At 43.6% G+C, this 27430-nt stretch overlaps 1 protein-coding gene across 6 annotated transcripts in view; it reads right to left on the reverse strand.

Moving 5' to 3' along the window:
- Positions 1-1506: 1506 nt before the first annotated feature.
- The window catches only part of TMCC1 (transmembrane and coiled-coil domain family 1), a 150714-nt gene continuing 124790 nt past the window's right edge, over positions 1507-27430 (reverse strand). For 5 of the 6 annotated variants that reach the window (XM_030205752.1, XM_030205754.1, XM_030205755.1 and 2 more), the window contains 3 exons: positions 12928-13859; positions 6619-6754; positions 1507-3429 (listed from right to left, as the gene is read on the reverse strand). In XM_030205752.1, the coding sequence (XP_030061612.1) occupies positions 3115-3429; positions 6619-6754; positions 12928-13859 (1383 nt within the window). In that variant the 3' untranslated portion in view covers positions 1507-3114. Of the gene's footprint in view, positions 3430-6618; positions 6755-12927; positions 13860-17944; positions 18057-27430 lie in introns of those variants that run through there. The other variant, XM_030205756.1, reaches the window with a different exon arrangement.

Raw genomic sequence — 27430 nt, forward strand, 5'->3', positions numbered from 1 at the left:
AACTGTGGTGTTTCCCTATTCTGACCTTACTTCAAAAATTACAGCTTTGATTTTAAAGCATTGGGGAGTATTATCTTTACACATCCTGTATTTGCTTTTTGTAGAGCAAAAAACATTGGTGAGATACTTACCCATAACCGATTATAGCTCTATGCACTTACCTCTTCAAACAAGCCTACCCAAACAACCCAACTTAACTTTCAAACCCAATCCCTACCACTAACACCACCCATACTCCAATTCTATCTCACACGTCTCTTCCCACTGTCCTACTCTATACAACTGGGTTCTCACTGTGATACTTTGTGACATACTTTGTGCTTCCCTGTGAAACTTTGTACCACACCTTGTAAGCCGCACTGAACCTGCCACCAAGCGGGAAAGAGCGGGGTATAAATGCTATAAAAAATAAATTAATTAATGTGGAATGTGTCAATGATGCCAGCTGACTATTGAAGGATTACAACAGACTGATCCTCAAACACCACAAGTTATTTTTGCTAGATCCAATAAGGGTGGCAATTCAGAGTTTCTGTTTAATTACAAGGAACAGCGCTGGATCTCTTTTCTTAATACCATTGAACTATTCAGAATGAACTTAGAACGTGAATGGATGACAGGTATTTGAAAGTAAATTCTTTCTTTCTTTATTAGGATTTATTTACCACCTTGCTATGGCCACACAAAGGAGAAAGTTGAGTCTGCTAAGCAGAAGACTGTTTGCCCTGAAAAAGAATTTGAAACGTAGTATGTCAGCAATTGTTTCTACAGAGTCTCAGATAAGTTCTTCAGTATAAAAAAATCTTCTTCAAGAATGATTTCATTGCACATTTTAATTGATGAAGTTTGAGCATATATTTATATTGAAAATTATGGAAAAGTGGATTGATGATGAAATGATAATTGGCTGTGGCTTTTGATGTTTAAAGAATTGGTTGCATTGGCCACATCCGACTGGTCCTTAAAAATTATGAAATTAGTTGTTTGAACTTTGCTTTTTAACACTATAATATGCAACTGTATGAGTCAGGTTTTTGAATGTGAAATATAGTGTGGGGATTTATTTCACTGCACCAAGGAAATAACTGAGCAGTCTCCTTTCCTCTTACAGCTCTAAAATTTTGGCCCATTTGTACTGAACACTTAGAAACGCGTTTTCTGAGACTAAGCAAAGAAAGAGTTGCTACTGTACTCAGAAACATCCAAACTGGCTTATGTCCCTTTTCAGTAAGAAGGAGCAGAGACAAGAATGAAACCCACATTGTCTAATTGCTGTTTTCAGCAGGGGTGCAAGTATGAATTTCAAACTAAAGATGATGAGAGACAGTGAGCGTCACAGAGTGAACCAGCCACCACAGCAGCTTACAGGACACTCTCATTCCCAGGCTCAGCCGCCCTGAGCAGTGCTCTCAGAAGTCAGTACTACAGGCACTGAAATGCTGTAATTGGAGCGAACTGACACGAGAAAACACAATTAGCAGAACCAGTCAATTATCCACACCATTATTCATTCAAAACAGAACATTTTTATTTAAAGAAACAAAGTCCTTCCCAATCCCTTCCAAATAATAATAATAATAATTAGAATAATTATAATAATAAAAAAATCCTATTAGAAACCACAGGAAGGAAGCACTGAGAGTTTGAGTTTTCACACTCTTCAAGTATGCTGATCTGTTTAAATCTGTGAACATATTCATATATTTATATTTAAAAAAATTTCATTAAAAGTGCAAGCCAAGGGCTTTGCTTAAAGTAAGCATTTAAACTGTACTTCAAGAATACTGTGCAGTTTCACTGTATCAGAGCGTGCTCCTACAGGTCACGACCTTCAGATCAGCCATTTATGGGCAGGGATCCGACTTTGTCACGGGCATGACAGAGGCCAGACTACAAGGACTCTGGTGAAGTCTGTTAAATTTTTGCAGGAATAGCAAACACACACTGTGGGAATGAGACAATGGATAAGGGGGGACTCCCCTGTAAGAGGCAAAGAGAATGTCCACATGTCAAACCCGGACATTTTCTCTTCCTGGAAGTGAAAAGGATTCTTTTAAAAAGCCACCCCCTTGTACCCTCCTTATGGTAAGGGGTTTAGAACCATAAGGAGGAACTGAAGCCATGACGGCAGCATGCTAGAGCTATGTCCTAAGGTAACTAGTTATTTAATGACTCATAACTAATTAAATACTCTCTAGCTAACACAATTTGATAACACATAATGCCTCTTGTTCATTGCCTTTTCTGAAAGACAAGTTTATTCGGAAAACAAACTTCCATTTTTGAGGATGGTAAAATCCCAAGACTATCTCCTCTTGGTAGGATACAAGTGACTCAATTTTTCTGGAAGGCTCTCTGTGCTGAACCTCTGCTCCCAGTGTTAGTGACTGATGGGGGAAGTGCACTAGGTAAAGATGGCGGGACTGCAGTCTCATACATACTTCTCTCTTTTTTTGGCAATACTTTAATTGGGATATAGGTTAGAAAGTCCTGTGACAAACTCGGATCTCCTGAGGGCTATGGGGAGGATAGGTGATCCGTGAGTCTGCCCTTACCCACCCCTCACACCCCAATGAATCTACACATGTGAATGTGGAATGTTTCCAGACTTCACAGTAAAGGGACGATGCGTGTATCGAGCTGTACATGTGCTCAGTACCCTCACACTCGTCACCTCTCTCTAGCAGCTTTAGTTTTACTAGTTTAAAGCCACAATTTTATTTAAAACATTGGTGTGCTCCAATTTTTTTTTCAACTTTTCTATGTGAACCTTAAGATTTGAGCTCCCAAGACAATCTCGCTACATAAAACTGATCCCAGATTCTCACTACAAGTCCCCACCTCCCCCCTTTTAAAGTGAAAGAAAACCTAAAACAAAAACAAAACAAACAAACAAAAACCAGACTATTGCAATGCATATCTCGAAGGGAGGAGGAGGGGGGTGAGAACAGTTATCCTACATGTAAACAAATTCACTCGGGCTCCATGGCTTCAGAGGAGCAGTAGCAGCTGAAGGCGATCGGGGCAGCTGCCATGGATCTGTCCCAACACATGTGCAGGCTGCACATGGCTATCGACCAGGCTGTTCTCTTGGCGTTAGCAGCATGGTTGCCATCATCTGGGTGGTGATAAGAAACGGTGCAAGTAGCCAGAGAGGGACTCCCAGTGCTTCCATAGAAAGGCAACAGAAACCACCACAAATAAAGTGCAGAAGGTCCGACTTCGTGTTTTCATCAGTGGCACCACGCAGTTGGCCACAGTGGACACAAAAACTAGGACCACGGCCATGACAGCCAGGAGTACATTGATGAACTTTCCCAGCAGGTTCCTTGCAGTAGCATTCTCTAGACCTTCCAGCTGTGCCACCTGCTGCTGTTGCTGCTGCAGTTCCATCTTAGAGATTCGGGTCTGACAGGCCTCTAATGCCTCCTGTGGGCAGCAGAAAAAAAAAGAAAAAACAAATGAAGACAGCTGTCTGTTGCATAACTCCATTTACTTAAGGTCCTCGAGGCTACTGTATCACTAATGTACCGTTTGTAGACAGGTGCTGGACCTATAAAATTCATGCAACATTATTAGAACACCTCAATCCTGAACTACACCATCTCCAAATACAATACAGAGAATCCCTTCAAAAAAAGTCTGCTAATGCTTTTTACTCCTGCTATTATTTGATTCTGAAATCTCCAGGGTCAGAATTTTCCTAATGCACTTCGCTTCTGTCCTCTGCACCCCTATCATCCATGCTGAAATCTCCAGGGGCAGCTTCCTTAGTGTACCTCGCTCCTGCTTCCACCATACCACAAGTTTCCTAATGTATCAACTCTCTGCCCTGCAGCAGACACCCCCTCCCCTCCCCCCCACAATATTCCAGTATTGAGGCACTCTGCCTTTCTATTTCTTTCCCTAAGAATTCAGTATTTTCATATCATGGCTCAGGTTCTCTCTCCTTGTCAATGTTTTTATTACAATTCTGAAATGTTAGAAGAGTGAAACATATATATTCCAAGACCTTCAGGAGGCAGCAATTTTTCTCAAAGCAGAAAACAAAAATAGAAACCCCCTAAAAATTAGACCGCAACCTCCCCCCCACCCAAACCTAAATGCCACACTCAAATCACGCAAAATCTAAAAAAATAAAGGGACTTTCAGAAACATTAATAGTTTTAATTTTTATTGAATGATGATCCAGTCCAGAGAATGAGTGTGAGGTATTTTTTTTAGGGGAATCTAGCAGTTTCTATGTATTTCCAGGTTAGTCAGAACCAGGTCTGGGATCTGGCACCATATGTCTTCATTCACAATTAGAAAAGGAGTTGCCTTTTCTTTTATGCTCCCTCTGAGCTTACTTCAGTCAGTACCGAGGCAGTCCTTAGCCAGAGATCATGCACCAAGGTTCCTTACACAATGCAGCAGTCATGGGCCCTACATCCGGCCATCAGGTGTCTCCATTCTGCAATGACTCCAAGGCTCTCCCCCTAATGCCAACACATGGAGCGACTGACCTGAGCTGGGAAATGAACCAGGGCTTCCGTGTGGTGATGCACAGAACTGACACTAAGTCACTGAGCCAGCTAGCTTTAATACATCTTATGGTCCACAATTTTTGACCAAAAGATTGTACAGTGTTCTAGAGCACACTAACAAAAATTACATTGTAAATAAAAGAAATCGCCCACACCACTATACTGTGCTGCCAGGTTATACTAATCAGAGTTGGCAGCATTTATTTATTAGGATCTATTTACCATTTTTTCAAAGGAATTCACTCAAGGCGGTGTACAGCAAGAATAAGTCAAACACAGTAGTAAAAATATTCAAACAACAATACAAAGTATGGCCTAGTATACTACTTACAATGCCAATATAATACACAATAAAACATTTTAATAGACTGCATAGGGTGTAAGCAAAGATGGAACACATAGATAAGACAGAGTAACAGGAGTGAGAAAATAAAGGACTACTTAAAGAGAGCTGCAAGTGAGGTCAGAAAGGTGCTTGGACATTATCTTGTCTAGGGTAGGAGTGGATAAACATGTCCTGCTATAGTATATGTGCAGCTGGAGTCATTTACTTTTCCTGTTAAAGGCCTGGTTCAAGATCCAAGCTTTCACCTGCTTCCTGAAGTACAGATAGTCTTTGTGTTAAGCAAAGCCTTTCAGGGAGTGCATTTCAGAACGCGGGGGATACTCCGGAGAAGGCTCGCTTGCGGGTATCTCATCGTATAATGTCTTTTGGAGAGGGTGTGGCTAGGAAAACTCTTTGGGAGGACCTTAGTGTCCTTGGAGGTGTGTAGAGAGTTGTCCTGTTCTTCAAGTACTCGGGGCTCTGTATTGTACTGGTAGCCAGTGAAGTTTATGTAAAAATGGTGTGATGTGGTCACGTCGCTTACAACCTTCTACGAGTCTTGCTGCTGCATTCTGAATCAATTGGAGCTGCTGCAAACTCTGTAGTCAGACCAGTGTTGAGTACAACCCTGCGCTATGATTAGCCAGGTGAGTCAGCAGTGGTGCTTTGTACTTGTGTACACATGCAGCTGGGTTTGATTCCTGAGCTTTGCCTCTACTCCCTGATCTGGCTGGTGCTGCTGCAGAGTCTCAGATCCAGCATCCCCAGAGGCCAGGCAGTGTGTGCTACTGCCCCCAAGGGCCCCTTCTACTAAGCTGCGGTAAAAAAGGCCCTGTCCAAGCGGCACTGCGAGTTTTTGCCGTGTGCTGAGTCACCATTTACCACAGCAGGTAAAAAGATGGAAAAAAAGAAATGGCCCTGTGTTAAGTTCGCCCTTGCAATGTGCCATTTGGGGGGAGGGGGGCACTTACTGCCACCCACTGAGGAAAAAGCATTAGAACTCCGTCTAGAGCATTGAAGTTTTACTCATAGAATGGATAGGGTGATTCACTTCATGGGGTTCAGTGGGCTTACGGCATTTGCTCAGATAAGTTTTTCAAAATATCAAAAAAGTATAATTTAAACAGTTTCATCTGATTCATTAAATATTACTATGGGATTTAGTTAAATATATATATATTTTTTTAATCCATGAAGTGAATCACTCTATCTAGTCTATGAATAAAAATTCAAGGGTCTCAACGGAATTCAAGGCTCTCAACAGGATTCTGAGGCTTTTTCCTTCTTCAATCAATTCTATTTGCACAATTTCACTTTTGAATGTGGTATTTTCTATCTATTTAGTGAAGTGTTTATTTTCAGAAACTCATTCGGGAATCTACCAATCTTTGGTATATAAACAAAGATTGGGAGATTCCCAAATGTGCTTTTTTTCAGTTTTTCAGCTGATGTCCTTGTTTTGTGAACTGCTTTCCTATTACTGGGATGTTTTGGTTCTTGCTGGGGATAAGTTATGTATACAAACCTATTTGGCAGTTTTCCCAGCTCCAGATGACCCAGATCCCAATATGCAGCACTGACACACCCATAGGCAGGACAAAGCCGTAATGATTATGCCTCCAATGCAAAATACAACAGTTCACAGAAACAGTCAACTGGAGTTTGTTTCCCACATTGCTCTATATATTTTGTCGTCAACACGAGTGATCCTCAGAAACTACATGGATAGAATTTGAGACAGCAGGAAGGAGGCACAGCCCCACTCACCTGTATATCTCGTGCCCGCTCATAGGACTGATAAGCAATCTTTTCCTCCATACTCGCCAGTTCCTGTTTCAGGTTCAGGATCTCATTCTGGTGCAGCTCTGTCAGGTCATTCAATTGCTCCTCCAGACGTTCACACCTACAAACAAGAGAGCTGCTGAATTCCCTTCCCACAGAGTATTACAGGCCACCAGTGGGGAGAGGAAGGACAATTGTGGTCACAATGTCTTGCATAACAAAACTTCACATGAAATGCAATTAAACTATTGCTACCAGACCTGCAGAATGCCTGATTTATTTACCGCCTTTCTTAAAAATCCAAATTCATATTTTTACCTATGGTTCTATGTATGAATACTGCAGTTGCTCCAGCATGAGAGAAATCACAGCAATATACTGGCATGTCACAACATGAAAAGCTGCCTCTCCTCCCAACAACACCCACCTTAATAACTGGAGAGCAGAACTGGAAGTACAATTCATCCTGGATGCAAGGAGAGTGAAAGTCCCCCCCCCTCCCCCTAAAAGCTTTTCAAAGACTGATTATGTTTTTTTATTTTTCAAAGAATGCTTAAACGGCCCAGTGCTTTTTTTGTAGAAAAAAAGGTGCTGGTACTTATTATGGGCGGGGTCACCACATGGCTCCACCCCTATTATAGCCACAGTCACATTAGCCACAACCCCTTATACCAGCCATGGCGCATATAAACAGACATCATTGAAAATATACTAGTATAGGACAAAAAAATAACGTGATTTTTTTCATTATAAATAATTTCTGTAAGCTGTTACAGCTCCAGTATACCCAGTGCAAAATAAGACATCAGATGTAAATTCTCAAATTGGACATATTCCAAACACTAAAATGAAAATAAAATGATTTTTTCTACCTTTGTTGTCTGGTGACTTTGTTTTTCTATCGATATTTGTCTCAGTCTCTGATTCTGCTGCTATCTGTTCTCTTAACACCGTTTCCAGGGCTTCCTTTCCATTTATTTCTTTACTTTCATCTTCATTTCTTGCCCTACATCCATAAGTAAACTCCTCTGTGGAATTGACTAGAGGAGGTATAAAGTGGATCCAGCTTTTGCCTATTTTCTCCATCCATACGCAGTTTTTCGCCTCTCTTCCCTTTCCCTCATCTCCATCCATGTGCATCTTCTTTTTTCTTTCCTCCCCTCCAGCCATGCCCAGCATTTCTTCTCTCTCCCCCCCAACCCCTCAATCCATCCATGTCCAGCAATTCTCCTAATCTCCTCTCCATCCATTTCCAGCATTTCTCCTCTCTCCCTGCCCTCCCATCCATGTGCATCTCCTTCCTCTCTTCCCTCCATCCATGTCCAGCGTCTCCTCTCTCCCCTGCCCTCCCCTCCCATATCCAGCGATTCTCCTCTGTCCCGTCCTCCCCTGCCATCCATGTCCAGCGATTCTCCTCTCCCCTCCCCTCTCATCCATGCCCAACGATTCTCCTCTCTCCCCTGCCCTCCCCTTCCATCCATGTCCACCGAATCTCTCTTCCCTGACCTCTCCTCCCATCCATGTCCAGTATGTCTCCTCCTTCCCCTGCCCTCCCCTCCCATCCATGTCTAGCAATTCTTCTCTGCCCCGTCCACCCCTGCCATCCATGTCCAGCGATTCTCCTCTCTCCCCTGCCCTCCCCTTCCATCCATGTCCAGCAATTCTCTCTTCCCTGCCCTCCCATCCATATCCAGTGATTCTCCTCTCTCCCCTGCCCTCCCATCGATGTCCAGCAATTCTCTCTTCCCTGCCCTCCCCTACATGTTCAGCAATTCTCTCATCCCTGCCCTCCGCTCCCCATTAATGTCCAGCAATTCTCTTTTCCCTGCCCTCCCATCGAGCTCCAGCAATTCCCTGCCCTCCCCCTCCCATCGATGTCCAGCAATTCTCTTTTCCCTGCCCTCCCATCGATGTCCAGCGATTCTCCTCTCTCCCCTGCCCAGCGATTCTTCTTCCCCCAGCCCATCCTCCTTCCCCACTGCCTGCCAGCAAAGTGATAGAAAGGCTGCCAGCGTCGGACTCAGCAGCACGAACGGTGCAGCGATTGAGAGAGGTTGGCAGCGTCAGAGCTTCCCTCTGTGAGTCCCACCTATGTGGAAACAGGAAGTTGAAACAATGTAGGTGGGACTCGCAGAGGAAAGCTCTGATGCTGCCAGCGTCTCTCAATCGCTGCCTGCATCGTTCGCGCTGCCGAGTCCTAGAAAAACAGTAAGTAGGGGAGTGAGAGGAAGGGTGCAGGACTCGCTGGGGGGGGGGGGGGGGGGGGAAGCCCTGAAAAGGACATAAGGGAAAAACACATCTTACCTAATAATTTTCTTTCCTTTAGTCCTATAAGACCAGACTAGACCAATGGGTTACTGGAAAGTTCAGTATTTCGAATAGCCAAGCAACGGTGCTCAATATATCTGTGGCAAAGAACACTTAAAACTCAACAGCCAATGAGGCCATCTGGCATTAGCTGTAACCTGTTCTGAGGCTCATACTCAACTGACATGCAAATATTTCACCACGTTAGGAGATGTGGAACACCGAAGGTAAGGAGATGTAAAGCTAAAGAAATGATATCTTGGGGGGGGGGGGGGGGGGGAGGGGGGAATTATTATCAGGTATGACAATTTACCAGACCAGTCCAGTACAGAGGGATGTAGCAAACCAGTGCCTGAAGCAGAGTGGGACCAAAAAAGTACCTAGAAGATCACAACATATATTTGTTCACAGAGCCTTAGCAAAGAGATCTGTCTCTCTCTTCTCCCGGGGTTAAGACTGAATCAACAGCCAGCAACTGCTGGGTAATTTTTCAAACTCCAGGCCAATCAGATCCTAGTCAACAGGATTTTAAAAGTATACTGTTGCTTACTTCCTGCTTGTGTTGAAGGAAAAGAACATTCAGTTCCCTGCAACAGCTTTACAGAAAAGAAACACCATCTGCTGTCTGAATAGGAGAAATACACTTCAGGACATAATTAAAATAGGAAACTATCTAATATATTTTACAGGCTTAAAACACACTGTTTCTTCACAGTAAAGATGAAACTTTTTTTTTACAAACAACTGGGCTAGTGAATTTGGTGCTGGTACACAAGAGAGATCCGACTGAGATTGTGTCAACTATGAGAAAATAGGAAAAATAAATTTGAATTACTAGCATCTTGAATCTGCTTGGAGTAGTACATAGCGCTGCCCCTTTCTTTATGAAGTTTTTTTTTTTTTTTTTTTTTTAAAGTGAAACAATCATCTTGGATGCTATGACCTGTATGAAAGATAAAAAAAGGGCGACATAGAGAGAGATAGATATATAGATACAGGTGCAGAATGCATGCCGAGAGCACAGGAGAGTTAGCCAGCGAGTAAGACCCCCAAAGGAGATGAGGAGGTTGTAACGTAGAACTGAACAGCACCAGTATAGCTGTTGCCCAGAATGGTACAGGAATCGGCACGAGAGGACCACCCAGGAAGAAAGAGGAGGCTGGTGCTGTTGAGGAAATCAGAAGTCTATTACTGCAAGCAACAACGGAGGTAGACCTTACTAACCGACTGCCAGTGTTGCTGACTACAGAACATTATTTTCACAGAAGAACAGGTATCCCTATGTAAACCAGGAGGGAGGTGATACCAGGCAGCACCAGGAAAAGGTGGTTCCACCCATACATAGCAGACTAGGATGCTGCCACTTAGCAGTATAGAAAAAAGCCATTTCTGAAGAACACAAAAAGTCATTGTCCCCATGTCGAAGTAAGGAAACCAACACCAAACAGTCCCCCAGAATGAGGTGCAAAGCAGCACTCAATCAAGAAATCGTCTGTAGTAGAAAGGCTGGCTTCTTGCACAACTATGGGAACGTTGCCAGTGTAGCAACACATGTGATTTGGGGTCACTATGCAAAATCTGTAAGAAGAGCCTCATGTAACCTCTGAAGTTGTCACCACTGAGCAACCCATGTGGTTGCCACTGCCTTGACGTACAAATAGTCACTGGTATAGTGCAAGTGAAGTGGCAGTTGCCAGCGAGTTGCAAAGGTGTTACTGCCACTCTGCAGCAGATGAGGTCGATGTCAGCTTGCAGTAAATAAAGCTGTGGCCTTTATGTAGCAGGTGAGGGCGCCGTTAGTGCTCAGAAGAGGTTGCTGTCACAGCACAGTCACTGCGGTTGTTGTCGCAGCAAAGCACAAGCAAGTGCAGTTCACTCAGCGCATGACGATGCTGCTACTGCACAGTAACACGGTTGCTAACACCATATAGAGCAGGAAGCTGCAGCACAGCAGGCATGAGTGTTATGCTGCGTAGCTCATGAGGATGCCCTGCCACTGCGAATACCTGAGGAACCTGCCCCATTGTATAGAACATAAAGTATCAGCTACTGCCAAGTGTCCAAACCTGCTGTCATTACACAGACACATGCGGCTGATGTGAAAAGAAGCAGCATGCCATATATCCCAATATATCCCAATCCTTGCACCTCCAGCCAACCATTGCTTCGTACTGAGGATTGAATGAATATCCCTGAAGGATGCTGTTACTAACTGCAGCAGCGCATACCTTAAAAAAGGAAGACAATGACCTCAAAGACTACTATAGTCACCAGCCAGGGATTTCTGCACACGAGCAATCGAAGAGCACTTATCACTTGTATCCATAATAGTTTGCAATGCGAAGTGTGAACTGGGAAAGGGTTCCAAAGAATAACAATGTGGATATAGATCAGCCTAGCTAATAAACGAGAAATTTCATGAAATGTCCTCCACCCTTTAAGGCACTGCCTATCCAACTGGAACAGCTTTTGACGTTTTAGAGATTGGCACGCATAGAAAGTCTCTAGTTCTAATAACCTTTTGCTATTGTTTTGGGTGGCTTCAGCCCATTTACATAGGCTCATACCGTCTCCTGTTCTCAATCTAACCTCCTTAAGGTACAGCACACCTCCCCAGCCCAACCCAGCAGAGTAACTTTTCTCTCATTTGTTGGATCCAGCACCCCTCCCTCTCCGCATTCTTTCTACCTTGCCTCCATAGTGACACTGCAGCGATTGAAGCAGGGCTGTCTTGGAGCCTTGGCCTTCCCTAGAAAGGATAATGCCCCGCACTCGTCGGATGTAACTTCCTGTTTCTTTGAGGGCGGACAGAAACAAAGTTATATCAGAGGAAGGCAAGGTGTGCTCCAGGGAAGGCAGAGGGTCAAAGGCAGCCCTGACCTGCTTCATTCACTGCTGTGTCGCTATGGAGGCAAGGTGGAAGGACTGCGGGGAGGGAGAAGGGGAAACATTTGCATCGGGAGCGTCCGTGACAGACGGGGGCAGGGGTGCACAGACACACAGGCACCTGGCTGGCCACCCTTGTTGGGGGGGGGGGGGGATCTGAGACAGCTACAGGGGGCCCAGGCCCTCCCATTCCTATGCCACTATTTAAACACACAGCTAAAGGAAGCCGGAAGACTGTACATCACAGTCGGGCATGACTCAAGGCAATCGAACACCAATCTGGAGGTGAGGGGGCACCAAGAATAGTGAGACAGTGAACAAACATTGGCACAGCGTGAGTGATGCTCCAGGTTTTTATGAGCGATCGCTCACACATTCAGCTTAGAGGGAACAGTGGACACTAGGCAGCCTGAGAGAGGTCACAGATCAGACATTTATATTCTCATCCCCAGGTTCATGTAAAAACAGAACGCTTTCCTATTACCTGGGTAAAGGAGAGGCAGGAAGATATGAAATGTCTCTGAATAAGAGCTGCATAAAGCCTGGCTACAAGGGTGTGATCCAGTACCTACTGGGCAGAGCAAACACTGAACTGGAAACCAAAACTGTCTCTCAGCCACTATGTTCGAATCCTGCACCCACCTTGCATTTCTCTCTGGTAAGCTGGTCTGGTTACATCGCCTCCCTGTATGTCACCTTTACTGAAGTGCGCTTGGCTATAGGTTCTTTCTTTCCCCTTTGACAGCAAATCCTGCAGAAAAATTAGCCATCGCAGAAACTATGGGCATGGTTTCAAAGTATTAACCCACTAGTGCCCAACATTCCCATGTCAATTTGTTCCCATATGGCTTATTATGGGAACATTGGACACTAATGGGTTAAACCACCTGTTCAGACTCACTTTGGATGAAAGGTGCCACTTACATTTGAAATACAACAGGTTTCCACCCTTAGTCACATTTGGTGGCCTTCATTTCAGTCTACTTGAAGGTACAAGATGGTTAAGAAAAAACTAATTAAGACAGCGATTTGAAAATTGGTATAGCTTATTCTTAATAAGGTGTCATGAAATGAACGAAATGGCATCTTCTCCTCACTCACCTGTATCTCTCCTCCTGCAGAGTCTGCATGATTAATGAATAATCTCTCTCATAGTGACCCTTCAAACTCTCAAAAGACTCTTCCAGTCTGCTCTGTGTGTCACGAATCTCCTGGATTTCATGAAGAATAGCTTCAAACCCTGAGCTCTGCATATCCAGAGTGTTGGTTTTGGAACTGCCAGCCCCCCCTGGGGCCCCAGAGTTGCTATTGGCTCCTAAGGAGCCTGAGGTGCCACTAGAACAGTCTTCTTCACTGCCATATTTAGGACTAGGCTGAAGGGCGGTAATTAGCCCTAAAGTCTTATTCCCCTCCTCCACTTGCGTTTCATCTAAGGAGTCCTTCAGGTTGGAAATGTTGTCTGCACTCCCAAACTTGTGTCTGATGAGAGAGGCGATCTCCCGTGGTTTGGAGGCCACTGCACCAGCTGCAGAGTGCGTAGCTTGGGAGAAAGTGGAAAGCCCCCCTCGAACACTGTCCACAACACCTTCACTAAAGCCTGAGACCTTGGCACCCACGTCCTTCAGGCCACGGTGCATATCCCAAAAGACATCCTTTGTTTGCCGTGGGATACCGTTTAGCTCTACCTCACGCAGTTTGCGGTGATAGTGCTCTAGCTTCTTCTGTAGCTGCTGGATGTTTTGTGCAGACTTTTGGTTCTTCTTCTCAAAGACCTGCTTGATGCGAGCGCTCTGCTGCTTGTCTGCATTGTTCGCCAGCTTCAGGTACTCTGCCACGTTGTCATCCCGGGCACTTTGTTCGATTTTGATCTGCTCAGTGAGCTTTAAGATCTTCTGCTGCAGGTGTGTGATGGCAGCTTTTGTCCTTTGTGGATCTGGAGTCCCATCCACTGAATCCAAAGTGATGTAGCCATCGTTGCTGGATGCTATTGCATTGGCAGTCTGGGCTAGACTGTTCACTTCCAATCGTTCGAGCTGGAAAGAGAATAATAGAACATTAAAAAATCATCACACACACATATGCACTGACAAACATGGCATGAAGGATTAGGGTACTTCTCAGTTTCAACCCCATTATCAGATCTCCTCCAAAGTTTGAAAAAGCAAGTCATAACTCTCTATTGCCTAAGGTACAAACTTACCCCCCCCCCCCCCCCCCCCCCACACTGCCCATTCACTTTGAATGGACTGTTTCAGCACTGTCGCACAGCTCAGTAAACAGGGGGTTAAGACTGCAAGACCCCAAATACTTCTTGTATCCAAATTTAACTCATTTTGAGCTACTACTAAAAGATGATGAGTCAAATCCAACATACAAAAGCAGGTATGAACCATAAGACCCATTTAGATTGTCAATTTTTATTCTTGATACATTATTAGATCCCAGTTAATCTCTGATTTCCCATCACTTTTATGCAATTCTGTCTTTCTCTATCACCTCCTCTGGCTGGCTGCATCATGTATAACACCTTATCTGTAAAGAAATATTTTCTTATTTTATATTTATAATTTTACAATTACTATCCAGATACTTTGACAACTGTATCAATATTCGTCACATACAGAAAAACAGAACAAAAGTATTTCCAACAAATACGGCAATCTTACATTGTGAGGAATATTAAATAAACATAATCCAGAAATACAGAAAACTAGAGAGGAGGAGGAGCAATAAGAAAATTAGTTACACAGGACAGTATAACACTAATATTAAATTAGAAAACACAAAGAAATCGTCAAACATTCCGGCTAAATATTAAAGCAAGCATTAAAGTCACATTAGGTGAAGGAGTAGATACAAAAATTGAACAGGCATCAAGAAAATTCTCAAATTGGCCAGGGTCTGTAAAAACCTGATTTTTGTGCTTCAATTTTTACAAAACATTTACATGAAAACTGAAGGAAAAATGACACTCCGAGTTTCGCAAGCTGAGGCTTGAGGGCCAAAAAACCTTCCAACCTTCCACTTCAGAAATATTGAAACCTTCTGACCCAGAACTTTACACCTTTATATCGAAAATACAATCCAAGGACCTAGTTTTTATCTGGTTCCAAGACAAAGGAGACAATTAGGGTGGCTGATGAAACTAAAGGCTCAGATTCCTCTGGAAATCACTATCCTGTCCCTTCTAGCTCTATTTTGGTCACTTCCACTTCAGTCCACATAACACGATCTCACTAGTGGTGGCAGAAAATCTCTTGAGTAAACAGGCCTTTAAAGTGTTCCAAATAGCCCTCCCATCCCAGGTTGGATGCACCTGTTATTAACACCTTCTGAGGAGGCAGAATTTGGAATGTTAGTCCCACAGTCAAATTTGATCAAATTGTCCACCAGAGAAGGGCATGAGTTAAATCTGGCAGACCCTATATTGCATCTGCTAGATTTGCAGTCACCTGAGACCACTGGGAAGCTAGGGTCCACTGGGTCCAAATGGAGCCGTAAAATGAGGGTGGCATGCACTGTTGAGGCCCTGTGGCCCATAAATCTCAACATATGCCAAGCTGTGACCTGCCTGCTGCTGCGGACTAGCGAGGCTAGTGCTGTCAAGGTGTTTGCCCTTGATTCTGGGAGAAAACCCCGAGCCTGGAAGATGTAATGGGGCAAATTGCCTGGACCGGATGGTATACATCCCAGAGTGCATTGAAAAGTGAACTTGCAGAACTATTGTTAGTAATATATAATTCAACTTTAAAATCAAACACGGTATCGGAAGATTGGAGAGTGGCCAATGTAATGCCAATTTCTACAAAGGGTTCCAGAGATGATATGGGAAATTATAGACTGGTGAGCCTGATGTTGGTGCTGAGCAAAATGGTAGAGACTATTATAAAGAACAAAATTACAGAGCATATACATAAACATGGATTAATGAGACAAAGCCAACATGGATTTAGTGAAGGGAAACCTTGATTCACCAATCTACTACATTTCTTTGAAGGGGTGAACAAACATGTGGATAAAAGTGAGCCGGTTGATATTGTGTTATCTGGATTTTATTAGGATTTATTTACTTATTAGGATGTATTTAATGCCTTTTTGAAGGAATTCACTCAAGGCCGTGTACTGCAAGAATTAGTCAAACAGAAGTAATAGACAATTACAGCAGCAAAACAAATTCAAACAATAATACAAAGTATGGCATAGTATACTACATTACAATGCCATCACATTACACAATACAACATTTTAATAGACAGCATAGGGTGTAAGTATAGATGGAACATATAGATAGATAGATAAGATAGAGTAACAGGACTATTTGACAAAGTTCCTCATGAAAGACTCCTGAGGAAATTACCTCCTAGCCTATAACTCTCTAATATCCTATTGTGGATTAAAAATTGAGTAAAAGATAGACAAGAGTTTAGGGTTAAATGGTCAGTATTCTCAATGGAGAAGGGTAGATAGTGGGGATCCCCAGGGGTCTGTGCTGGGACCGCTGCTTTTTAACATATTTATAAATGACCTAGAGATGGGAGTAACTAGTGAGGTAATTTAATTTGCTGATGACAAAAAGTTATTCAAAGTTGTTAAATCACAAGAGGAATGTGAAAAATTGCAAGAGGACCTTACAAGACTGGGCATCCAAATGGCAGATGACATTTAATGTGAGCGAGGAACCAGAATTACAGTCACATAATGCAAGGTTCCACATTAAGGAGAAGGATCTAGGTGTCATCATTGATACTTTGAAACCTTTTGCTCATTGTGCAGTGGCGACTAAGAACGCAAATAGAATGTTAGGTGTTATTAGGAAAGGAATGGAAAGCAAAAATGAGAACGTTATAATGCCTTTGTATCAACTGAACCTTGAATACTGTGTGCAATTCAGGTCACCGCATCTGTAAAAGTTATAGTAGAATTAGAAAAGGGCAATGAAAATGATAAAGGGGATGGGACGGCTTCCCTATGAGGGATGGCTGAAGCAGCTAGGGCTCTTCAGCTTGGAGAAGAGATGGTTGAGGGGAGATATGATAGAGGTCCGTCATAGAAATCACCCGATTACATTGGGCACACGTCTTGAAGCCACTGGGTCTCCTGGGACATTGAGAAACGAACTGCAGCCAAATTAAACTCAATTGTGAACCGAAAAAGGGGCAGCGGTCAAACTGAGGTCAGTACTCTGGCCTAATCGAGCCTAACAGCTCGTGAAAAATAAAGGACAGTAAGAACAAAAAAAATAATAATAATAAAAAAAATTACTAGCTGAGAAATGGAAAGCTAGTCACATTGTTAAAGAGAGATACATGCACTGACAGAACAGAAAATGTGTCCTCCCTGCGGCATGGAAAAAAACAAGACTGAGGGACCCACACTCGTGCAGTGGGACACTATTAGAAACTTCTTAATCTTGCTAGTCAATGAATACACCGGGCTCTGTTGGATGATGTCACTCAGCTAGTCAGCATTACCACACCGGGGACCGCTAGCATGGTTTGATAAAAGAGTAATTGCTTAAATACTGCTGACTGTTAAAATGATGAACACTGAATTTTATAATCTGCTCATTGGCCAGTGACACTAATCCAGTTGAAATTTATAGAAGGGAGATAAGCACTGAGGCAACTGTGGTACCTTCCCAACACATTATACAAGTTCACAAAGCAAGCTGGGATGAAGCCGCGATCTGCAGCAGCTTTGAGCAATGTAAACCAATTCATTTATTGCAATAATAAAGACAAGTGGAAAAACAGGAAGATCTACCGAACAAACATAAGCATTAGAAAAGACCATAAAACAGCACTGAATACACCTGCCTGGTAATAAAATCCTAAACAATATGATAGTAACCAGGACAGAGTCCAAACACTGAAGGAGGATGGGAGTTACCGCAAGAAATGTACAAAAACTCCCCAACTATTTTCTATGCCCAAAGCCAAACAACTTGAACACACTTAATGAAATTACCCTGCCCCCAGGACCAGTGCAAAGATAGTGAGAATTCCCCTGAACTGCATCTCATCCTCAGTCACATAAAATACTTAGCAAGTTCCACTATGACAGGCACTTGTCCTCCCTGCCCACATTCCCCGTGAAAGTAAGATTTGCTGTGCCTTACCTTGCGCTTCCTGAGGCGTAAAACCTTTTCCCAGTGCATGGTCGCTATGTGAGGTGGTTAACATGCCTCCTACAAGCTCTGCAGCTGCCAGGCTGCCCTCCCTATTCTTTGTCTCCAGAAATGGAACTGGCAGAGCCCGAGAAGGTATCTCAGCACCTGAAACCATGATTCATGCAACTCCTCCCCAAAGGGGAAGTATTATCCTCCCAGACAGAAACAGCCATGACATCATGTCATCCATGAAAACAAATGAAAAAGCAGCTCATGAAACCTGCTGTAGTGAGGTCTGCTTGAGGAGATACAGACTAGGGGTGGGGCAGGTGGGAGAGGGCGTGCTGAAGAGTGAGTGAAGGAAAAGATTTTCCTGGGAAAAGGCTGTCAGTCTGGTGGACAGAGGGAATAGAGAGAAAGAAACTTATAGGGAGGACCTGGGTATGAGGATTTGATAGGAAGAATCTGGGGGAGAGTAGGAATTTGCTCAAAAGAAAGAAAGTGAGTCATGGAGTGCAACAACTGTAAAGGTGGTTAGTTTAAAAAAGGTTTGGACGGCTTCCTAAAGGAAAAGTCCATAGACCATTATTAAATTGGACTTGGGGAAAATGTTTCTGGGATAAGCAGCATAAAATGTTTTGTACTTTTTTGGGATCTTGCCAGGTATTTCAGACCTGGATTGGCTACTGTTGGAAACAGGATGCTGGGCTCGATGGACCTTTGGTCTGTCCCAGTATGGCAATACTTAAGTACTTATCTGTCCTGGGGCCTACTCTGTTCAACATATTTAATGAGTGATACTGGATGACAACTTCAGTAATCGAGAAATAAGGCTCGACAGATCTGAATGGACTAGAGTGGGCTTCAACAGCAACTGCAGTAGTTTGGAAATAAGACAGTGCCAGGCAGACTTCCACAGTCTGTGCCCTCCCCACCCGATTATGTTAAGAACAGATCAAGATCAATTATGAATGTTATATTTACATAAGTATTGCCACACTGGGACAGACCGAAGGTCCATCACGCCCAGCATCCTGTTTCCAACAGTGGCCAATCCAGGCAGGGGCGTAGCCAGACAACAGATTTTGGGTGGGCCTAGGGAAGAAGTGAGTGGGCACTAAGTGTTAGTGTTCTCCCACGTCCCAACCACCACCAAAAAAAATACCTCAGCTGGCGGGGAAATGCTTCTTTCCACCTTGGCAGTCTGCAGCAGGCATGCGCTGAAAACAGAGCATGCGCAGGTGCCAGTATCGTGGAGAGAAGCGTTTTCGTTGCCATCAGGGGGAAGTCTTCAGTTGGCCAAGCTTGGGATCCCCTCCAGCTACTGCTAAACGTGTGCTACTGTTGGGTGGGCCTGAGCCCTAAATGGGTGGGCCCCGGCCCACCCAGGCCCACCTGTGGCTACGCCACTGAATCCAGGTCACAAATACCTGGCAAGATCCCAAACAAAATTACAAAACATTTTATGCTGCTTATCCGGCGTTTATGAAGAGATTCACCCAAAGTGGTGTACAGTAGGTACAGTTTAACATCAAAATTTTGTTAATATCATTACAGTAAAATGTACAAATATAAACAAATACAATGAAAGAGGAAAACTTGAAAACAGCAAACTGAAACCTAATAAGACTACCATGAAGCAGTATCAAAAATATACACATAAGTACATAAGTAGTGCCATACTGGGAAAGACCAAAGGTCGATCTAGCCCAGCATCCTGTCACCGACAGTGGCCAATCCAGGTCAAGGGCACCTGGCACGCTCCCCAAACGTAAAAACATTCCAGACAAGTTATACCTAAAAATGCGGAATTTTTACAAGTCCATTTAATAGCGGTCTATGGACTTGTCCTTTAGGAATCTATCTAACCCCTTTTTAAACTCCGTCAAGCTAACCGCCCGTACCACGTTCTCCGGCAACGAATTCCAGAGTCTAATTACACGTTGGGTGAAGAAAAATTTTCTCCGATTCGTTTTAAATTTACCACACTGTAGCTTCAACTCATGCCCTCTAGTCCTAGTATTTTTGGATAGCGTGAACAGTCGCTTCACATCCACCCGATCCATTCCACTCATTATTTTATACACTTCTATCATATCTCCCCTCAGCCATCTCTTCTCCAAGCTGAAAAGCCCTAGCCTTCTCAGCCTCTCTTCATAGGAAAGTCGTCCCATCCCCACTATCATTTTCGTCGCCCTTCGCTGTACCTTTTCCAATTCTACTATATCTTTTTTGAGATACGGAGACCAGTACTGAACACAATACTCCAGGTGCGGTCGCACCATGGAGCGATACAACGGCATTATAACATCCGCACACCTGGACTCCATACCCTTCCTAATAACACCCAACATTCTATTCGCTTTCCTAGCCGCAGCAGCACACTGAGCAGAAGGTTTCAGCGTATCATCGACGACGACACCCAGATCCCTTTCTTGATCCGTAACTCCTAACGCGGAACCTTGCAAGACGTAGCTATAATTCGGGTTCCTCTTACCCACATGCATCACTTTGCACTTGTCAACATTGAACTTCATCTGCCACTTGCACGCCCATTCTCCCAGTCTCGCAAGGTCCTCCTGTAATCGTTCACATTCCTCCTGCGACTTGACGACCCTGAATAATTTTGTGTCATCGGCGAATTTAATTACCTCACTAGTTATTCCCATCTCTAGGTCATTTATAAATACATTAAAAAGCAACGGACCCAGCACAGACCCCTGCGGGACCCCACTAACTACCCTCCTCCACTGAGAATACTGGCCACGCAATCCTACTCTCTGCTTCCTATCTTTCAACCAGTTCTTAATCCATAATAATACCCAACCTCCGATTCCATGACTCTGCAATTTCTTCAGGAGTCTTTCGTGCCGCACTTTGTCAAACGCCTTCTGAAAATCCAGATATACAATATCAACCGGCTCCCCATTGTCCACATGTTTGCTTACCCCCTCAAAAAAATGCATTAGATTGGTGAGGCAAGACTTCCCTTCACTAAATCCGTGCTGACTTTGTCTCATCAGTCCATGTTTTTGTATATGCTCTGCAATTTTATTCTTAATAATAGCCTCCACCATCTTGCCCGGCACCGACGTCAGACTCACCGGTCTATAATTTCCCGGATCTCCTCTGGAACCCTTCTTAAAAACCGGAGTAACATTGGCTACCCTCCAGTCTTCCGGTACTACACTCGATTTTAGGGACAGATTGCATATTTCAAACAGTAGCTTCGCAAGTTCATTTTTTAGTTCTATTAATACTCTGGGATGAATACCATCAGGTCCCGGTGATTTACTACTCTTCAGCTTGCTGAACTGACCCATTACATCCTCCAAGGTTACAGAGAATTTGTTTAGTTTCTCCGACTCCCCCGCTTCAAATATTCTTTCCGGCACCGGTGTCCCCCCCAAATCCTCCTCGGTGAAGACCGAAGCAAAGAATTCATTTAATTTCTCCGCTACGGCTTTGTCCTCCTTGATCGCCCTTTTAACACCATTTTCGTCCAGCGGCCCAACCGACTCTTTGGCCGGTTTCCTGCTTTTAATGTATCTAAAAAAATTTTTACTATGTATTTTTGCTTCCAACGCTAATTTCTTCTCAAAGTCCTTTTTTGCCCTCCTTATCTCCGCTTTGCATTCCTTATGATCTATCCTGTTACTTTCAGTTGGTTCTCTTCTCCACTTTCTGAAGGATTGTTTTTTGGCTCTAATGATTTCCTTTATCTTACTGTTTAGCCATGCCGGCTGACGTTTAGTCTTTTTTCCCTTTTTTCTAATACGTGGAATATATTTGTCCTGAACCTCCAGGATGGTGTTTTTAAACAGCATCCACGCCTGATGCAAGTTTTTTACTCTGCGAGCTGCTCCTTTCAGTCTTTTTTTCACCATTTTTCTCATTTTGTCGTAATCACCTTTTCTATAGTTAAACGCTAGCGTACTTGATTTCCTAGTTTCACTTCCTTCAATGCCAATATCAAAACCGATCATATTATGATCACTGTTATCAAGCGGCCCTCGTATCATTACCCCCTGCACTAGATCATGAGCACCACTAAGGACTAAGTCTAGTATTTTTCCTTCTCTTGTCGGCTCCTGAACTAGCTGTTCCATGAAGCTGTCCTTGATTTCATCAAGAAATCTTATGTCCCTTGCGTGTACAGATGTTACATTAACCCAGTCTATATGCGGGTAATTGAAATCCCTCATTATTATTGTGTTGCCCAGTTTGTTTGCGTCCCTGATTTCCTTTAACATTTCCGCATCCGTCTGTTCGTCCTGGCCAGGCGGACGGTAGTACACTCCTATCACTATCCTTTTCCCCTTTGCACATGGAATTTCAATCCACAGTGATTCCAAGGAGTGTTTTGTTTCCTGCAGAATTTTCAATCTATTTGATTCAAGGCTCTCGTTAATATACAATGCTACCCCTCCACCAATCCGATTCACCCTATCACTACGATATAATTTGTACCCCGGTATGACAGTGTCCCACTGGTTATCCTCCTTCCACAAGGTCTCAGAGATGCCTATTATATCTAATTTTTCATTTAGTGCAATATATTCCAACTCCCCCATCTTATTTCTTAGGCTCCTGGCATTCGCATATAGACATTTCAAACTATGTTTGTTGTTCCTAAGTACATCATGCTTAGTACTTTTAACAGCACTGAAATTCAAATAACAGAGATATAATATGATGAAAGTATATAGTGATGGAATATCTAATAAGCACAAAATTAGAACATTCAAATAACATAGTTACATAGTAACATAGTAGATGACGGCAGAGAAAGACCTGCACGGTCCATCCAGTCTGCCCAACAAGATAAACTCATATGTGCTACTTTTCTTGTGTATACCCTACTTTGATTTGTACCTGTCCTCTTCAGGGCACAGACCGTATAAGTCTGCCCCGCACTATCCCCGCCTCTCAACCATCAGCCCCGCCTCCCACCACCAGCTCTGTCACAGACCGTATAACTCTGCCCAGCACTATCCCCGCCTCCCAACCACCGGTCCCGCCTCCCATCACCGGCTCTGGCACAGACTGTATAAGTCTGCCCAGCACTATCCCCGCCTCCCAACCACCAGTCCCGCCTCCCATCACCGGCTCTGGCACAGACCGTATAAGTCTGCCCAGCACTATCCCCGCCTCCCAACCACCAGTCCCGCCTCCCACCACTGGCTCTGGCACAGACTGTATGTCTGCCCAGCACTATCCCCACCTCCCAACCACCAGCCCCATCTCCCACCACCGGCTCTGCCACCCAATCTCGGCTAAGCTCTTGAGGATCCATTCCTTCTGAACAGGATTCCTTTATGTTTATCCCACGCATGTTTGAATTCCGTTACCGTTTTCATTTCCACCACCTCCCGCGGGAGGGCATTCCAAGCATCCACCACTCTCTAAGTGAAAAAATACTTCCTGACATTTTTCTTGAGTCTGCCCCCCTTCAATCTCATTTCATGTTCTCTCGTTCTACCGCCTTCGCATCTCCGGAAAAGGTTCGTTTGCGGATTAATACCTTTCAAATATTTGAACGTCTGTATCATATCACCCGTTTCTCCTTTTCTCCAGCGTATACATGTTTAGGTCCGCAAGTCTCTCCTCATACGTCTTGTAACGCAAATCTCATACCATTCTCGTAGCTTTTCTTTGCACTGCTTCAATTCTTTTTACATCCTTAGCAAGATACGGCCTCCAAAACTGAACACAATGCTCCAGGTGGGGCCTCACCAACAGTCCTCCGCCCTCGCCTTCCTGCGTGACGCCCAGAATTTAAAACTCATCTTACTTCGGGGTCCCGGCCGCAGCAGTGAAAAGCGAGCAGGCTCAGCACTTCAGCCTTCCCTTCTCTCTCAGCTCTGGTCCTGCCCTTATTTCCTGTTTCCGCAAGGGCGGGACCAGAGCTGAGAGAGAAGGGAAGGCTGAAGCACTGAGCCTGCTCGCTTTTCACTGCTGCTGCCGGGACCTCGAGGTAAGATGAGTTTTAAATTCTGGGCGTCACGCAGGAAGGCGAGGGCGGAGGACTGTTGAGGGAGAAGAGAGTGGGCAGGTCGGGCTGGGAACTTCCGGAGGGTCAAATATTGGGGGTGCTCGAGCACCCACAGCACCCACGGAGTCAGTGCCTATGGTTATGATACTAATGCTTTTCTACAATACAGCTTACCATATAGCTGAGGGGCCAAGACGGGGACAAGATATACCGTACAGAATCAGTTGGGATTAATAGATGGGTGACTAAACTCAAGGCAAGTTCTTTGTACTGTTAAATAAGATATAGAGAACTGATCTAAGTTATAGTGGGTGTAGCAAGCTAGTCCAGGTGCAGAATGAGTGTATCGTCAGTCACCCTATGTTTTAAAGGCTTGGCAGGAGAACTGGGCTTTCACCTGCTTCCTGACGTAGAGGTGGTCTTGAGTTATAGTAGTCCCTCTGGGAGTAAATTCCAGAGCATGGGGACTACTCCTGAGAAGGCTGGCTGGCAGGTATCACATCGTACAATTTCTTTTGATGAGGGGACAGATAGTGATGATCCTTGAGAAGATCTCAAGAGGTCTCCCAAAGGTGTGTGGAAGGCTAACATTCTTTAAGTACTCTGGTCCATTTTGTTTGAGGGCCTTTAAAATCAAACAGAGTTTTAAATTTAGCCCTGTAAGGTACTGGTAGTTTTTGAATTCTGAATTATTTGGATCTGATGCAAACTCTTGTTGGTTTGACCAGTGTATAGGGCATTACAGTAGTCTAGTTGTGATATAATCACAGCATGGACCACTGTGGTCAGACTCGTCTTTCCAATATATGGAGAGAGATTTTGTAGTTGCCATAGGTGATAGAGACAATTTTTAAAGGTTGTTTCAATTTGCGGGATCAGAGTGAGTGATGAGTCTAGCAGTAGCCCAAGATTCCTGAGCTGTGATTTTAGGGGTAGTTCATACTTTCCAAAAGGTATTAAGAATCTCTGTTTTGCTTGAGTTCAGGCAGAGTTTGTTGTTGTTTGCCCATTCCTGAGTTGCAGTTAGGCAGGCAGACCGTTTACTTAGAGCTGTGGGTAGATCTGGTTCAATGGGTATGAGTAATTGCACATCATCAGCATAGATGTAGTATTTCGTTGATGTATCCATCGACCAAAGCAGCTTAGCAAGAGGCTTGAGGTAGATATTACATAAAATGGGAGACAGTATAGATCCCTGTGGCACTCCACAGTTTAGTGCCCAAGGTAATAATGTGCTGTTACTGAACAGAACTGATTGTTGTCTGTCTGACAAATAGGATTTGAACCATGTAAGTATATATACTTTGCATCTTTCATTCTGATGTTTTATTTGTCTAAATTTGTACAAGAAATTGTATATGGATGTTCAAGTTTTTATTCATGTTTTTAATCATAATTGTATTTTTATGCATGTCTTTGTATATTATATTATTTTATAGACCCCTGACGCAGGCCTCACGGCCGAAACACGTCACGTGTCGGGTCATTTCTGCTACTGTCAATAAAGACCTTGTTCAGGAAGACACTCATTGTGAGAGGACTTTTTTGGATCCACTGTGTGTTTTGCCTAGTACTGTACCACTGACACTTATTTCTGCCAGTCTTGTAAGCATGATATTATGATCCACAGTGTTGAAGGCGGCTGAGAAATCCAGCAACCCCAGCATTGTCACGGTTTATCTGCAGATTATCAAGAAGGGACACAAGAACTGTCTGTTCCGTACCCAAGTCTGAAGCCAGATTGACATGGGCCTATCAATTACTTTCAATTAGCCAGTCGTTGAGTTGAATGCAATCTGTCTTTTCTATAAGTTTTGCTAGGAAAGAATGTTAGAGACTAGACGGTAGTTTTTGAGCTTGTCTTGGTCGAGTGAGCTCTTTTTCAGTAGGGGGGCACACCACAGCTCTTTTTATATTGCATCATACCATCTGCTATGAGTTTTCTTGTTGGGCAGACTAGATGGACTGTGCAGGTCTTTATCTGTCATCATCTACTATGTTACTATAGTTAGAAGGAAAATTATGCCTTTTTGCAGATCAAACAAATATTGGCAATAGAATGGACACCCTGGAGTGAGTTGAATGCATGAGAAGTAACCTACAAAAATTAGAAGCTTGGGTGAATGCTTAGAAGTTAAACTTTAATGTATAGAAATGTAGGTTGTGAGAGATTGAAGCTCATGGACCAAGAAAGGGACTTCAGGATGATAGTGTCCAAGGATCTCAAGGTAGTGAGACAATATGAGAAGGCAGTAGGCCATGGCCAGAAGGATGCTTGGCTGTGTTGAAAGGGGAATAATCGCAGAAAAAAAAAAAGAAATGATAATGCCCTCTTCACAATACATCATCTGCATAGCTTTTTTTTTTTTTTTTTAAATAATTATCAGGCATTTTTGGGCATCTTCTGGTTTTTAATACTTATACTTTTTTTGTTTTCCTCTTTCAGGAAGAAACAAAATACAAAAGGTCTGCAGTTTTCACAGCTCCCTGGCTATTTTTGATCAAGAAACCTTTCTGATTAAGCTTCTGTTTGGTGTCATTTGTCGAACCATTTCCCAGAGATTAGGTCCAGCACCGGAGTTTGGTCTAAAGTCGATAAACTTCTGATAACAACTAAATTGGTTAGATATAAAGGAACACTATTTCTATATGTAATGTAATAAAAGTATTACGCAATTATATGACAGATCCAATTCAAACAAGAGAACAATTAGTGCATCAAATTTGCAAGCCTTCTGAAGATTACTGCTTGTCTCAAGCCCTTATGAGAGGCTGGAACACCTGACCACAGTTCAACATTAGGAACAGTTTAAGAAGAGCTCAGATTTCCAAAGAAAGCACCCCTTCTCTGCCATGCCTCTCTTCTGGTCCTTATGCCACTGTAGCTTGCTTTGGACCTTACAGATAGATGCATGGCCTGAGGCATCTCCTGCTGTACACGGATGTGCTTCCACCACTACAAGTTCTCTCCCCCCAAGCTGTGTGTGATACTGCTAGCATCCAAGACTTCCAGAGGGAAGAGTAGAACCCAATTTTTCTACTCAGGAACAGGAACCATTAACCATAGAGAACCTCAGGAGTAAAAACCATGCAGGGAATCTGTCTCTACCCAGAAGCCTCTACTCATATGTCCCTTAGCCTCACCTAACTCCTATGCCATGCCAGCTTTACAAGCAATGAAGACAGATTTAGGGAAGGTAAGCGGGACAAGTTGTGAACTCATTCTCATGATAACCCAGAATGCTTTGAAGCTCAAACTCTACTTCTTTCTGTGCCAAACTTGAATTCTGGGAGCATACTGAAGTATATAGGTAGCAATTAAATGCACACACGACTGTCTTTTGCTTGTTTTGATAAATTAACTTAGGCAAAACCCCTTGGCACAAAAGAAAAGAGCAGTGAATTTGGCAGAAGATACTTTACAGTCCAGGATGGTTTCCTTTAGAACTTGATTTTCTGGTTCCTGTAAATCCTGCCTCAGGGGCTTTCATGAACAAAAA

Source organism: Microcaecilia unicolor, chromosome 6, assembly GCF_901765095.1.
Source record: "Microcaecilia unicolor chromosome 6, aMicUni1.1, whole genome shotgun sequence".
Lineage (NCBI taxonomy): Eukaryota > Metazoa > Chordata > Amphibia > Gymnophiona > Siphonopidae > Microcaecilia > Microcaecilia unicolor.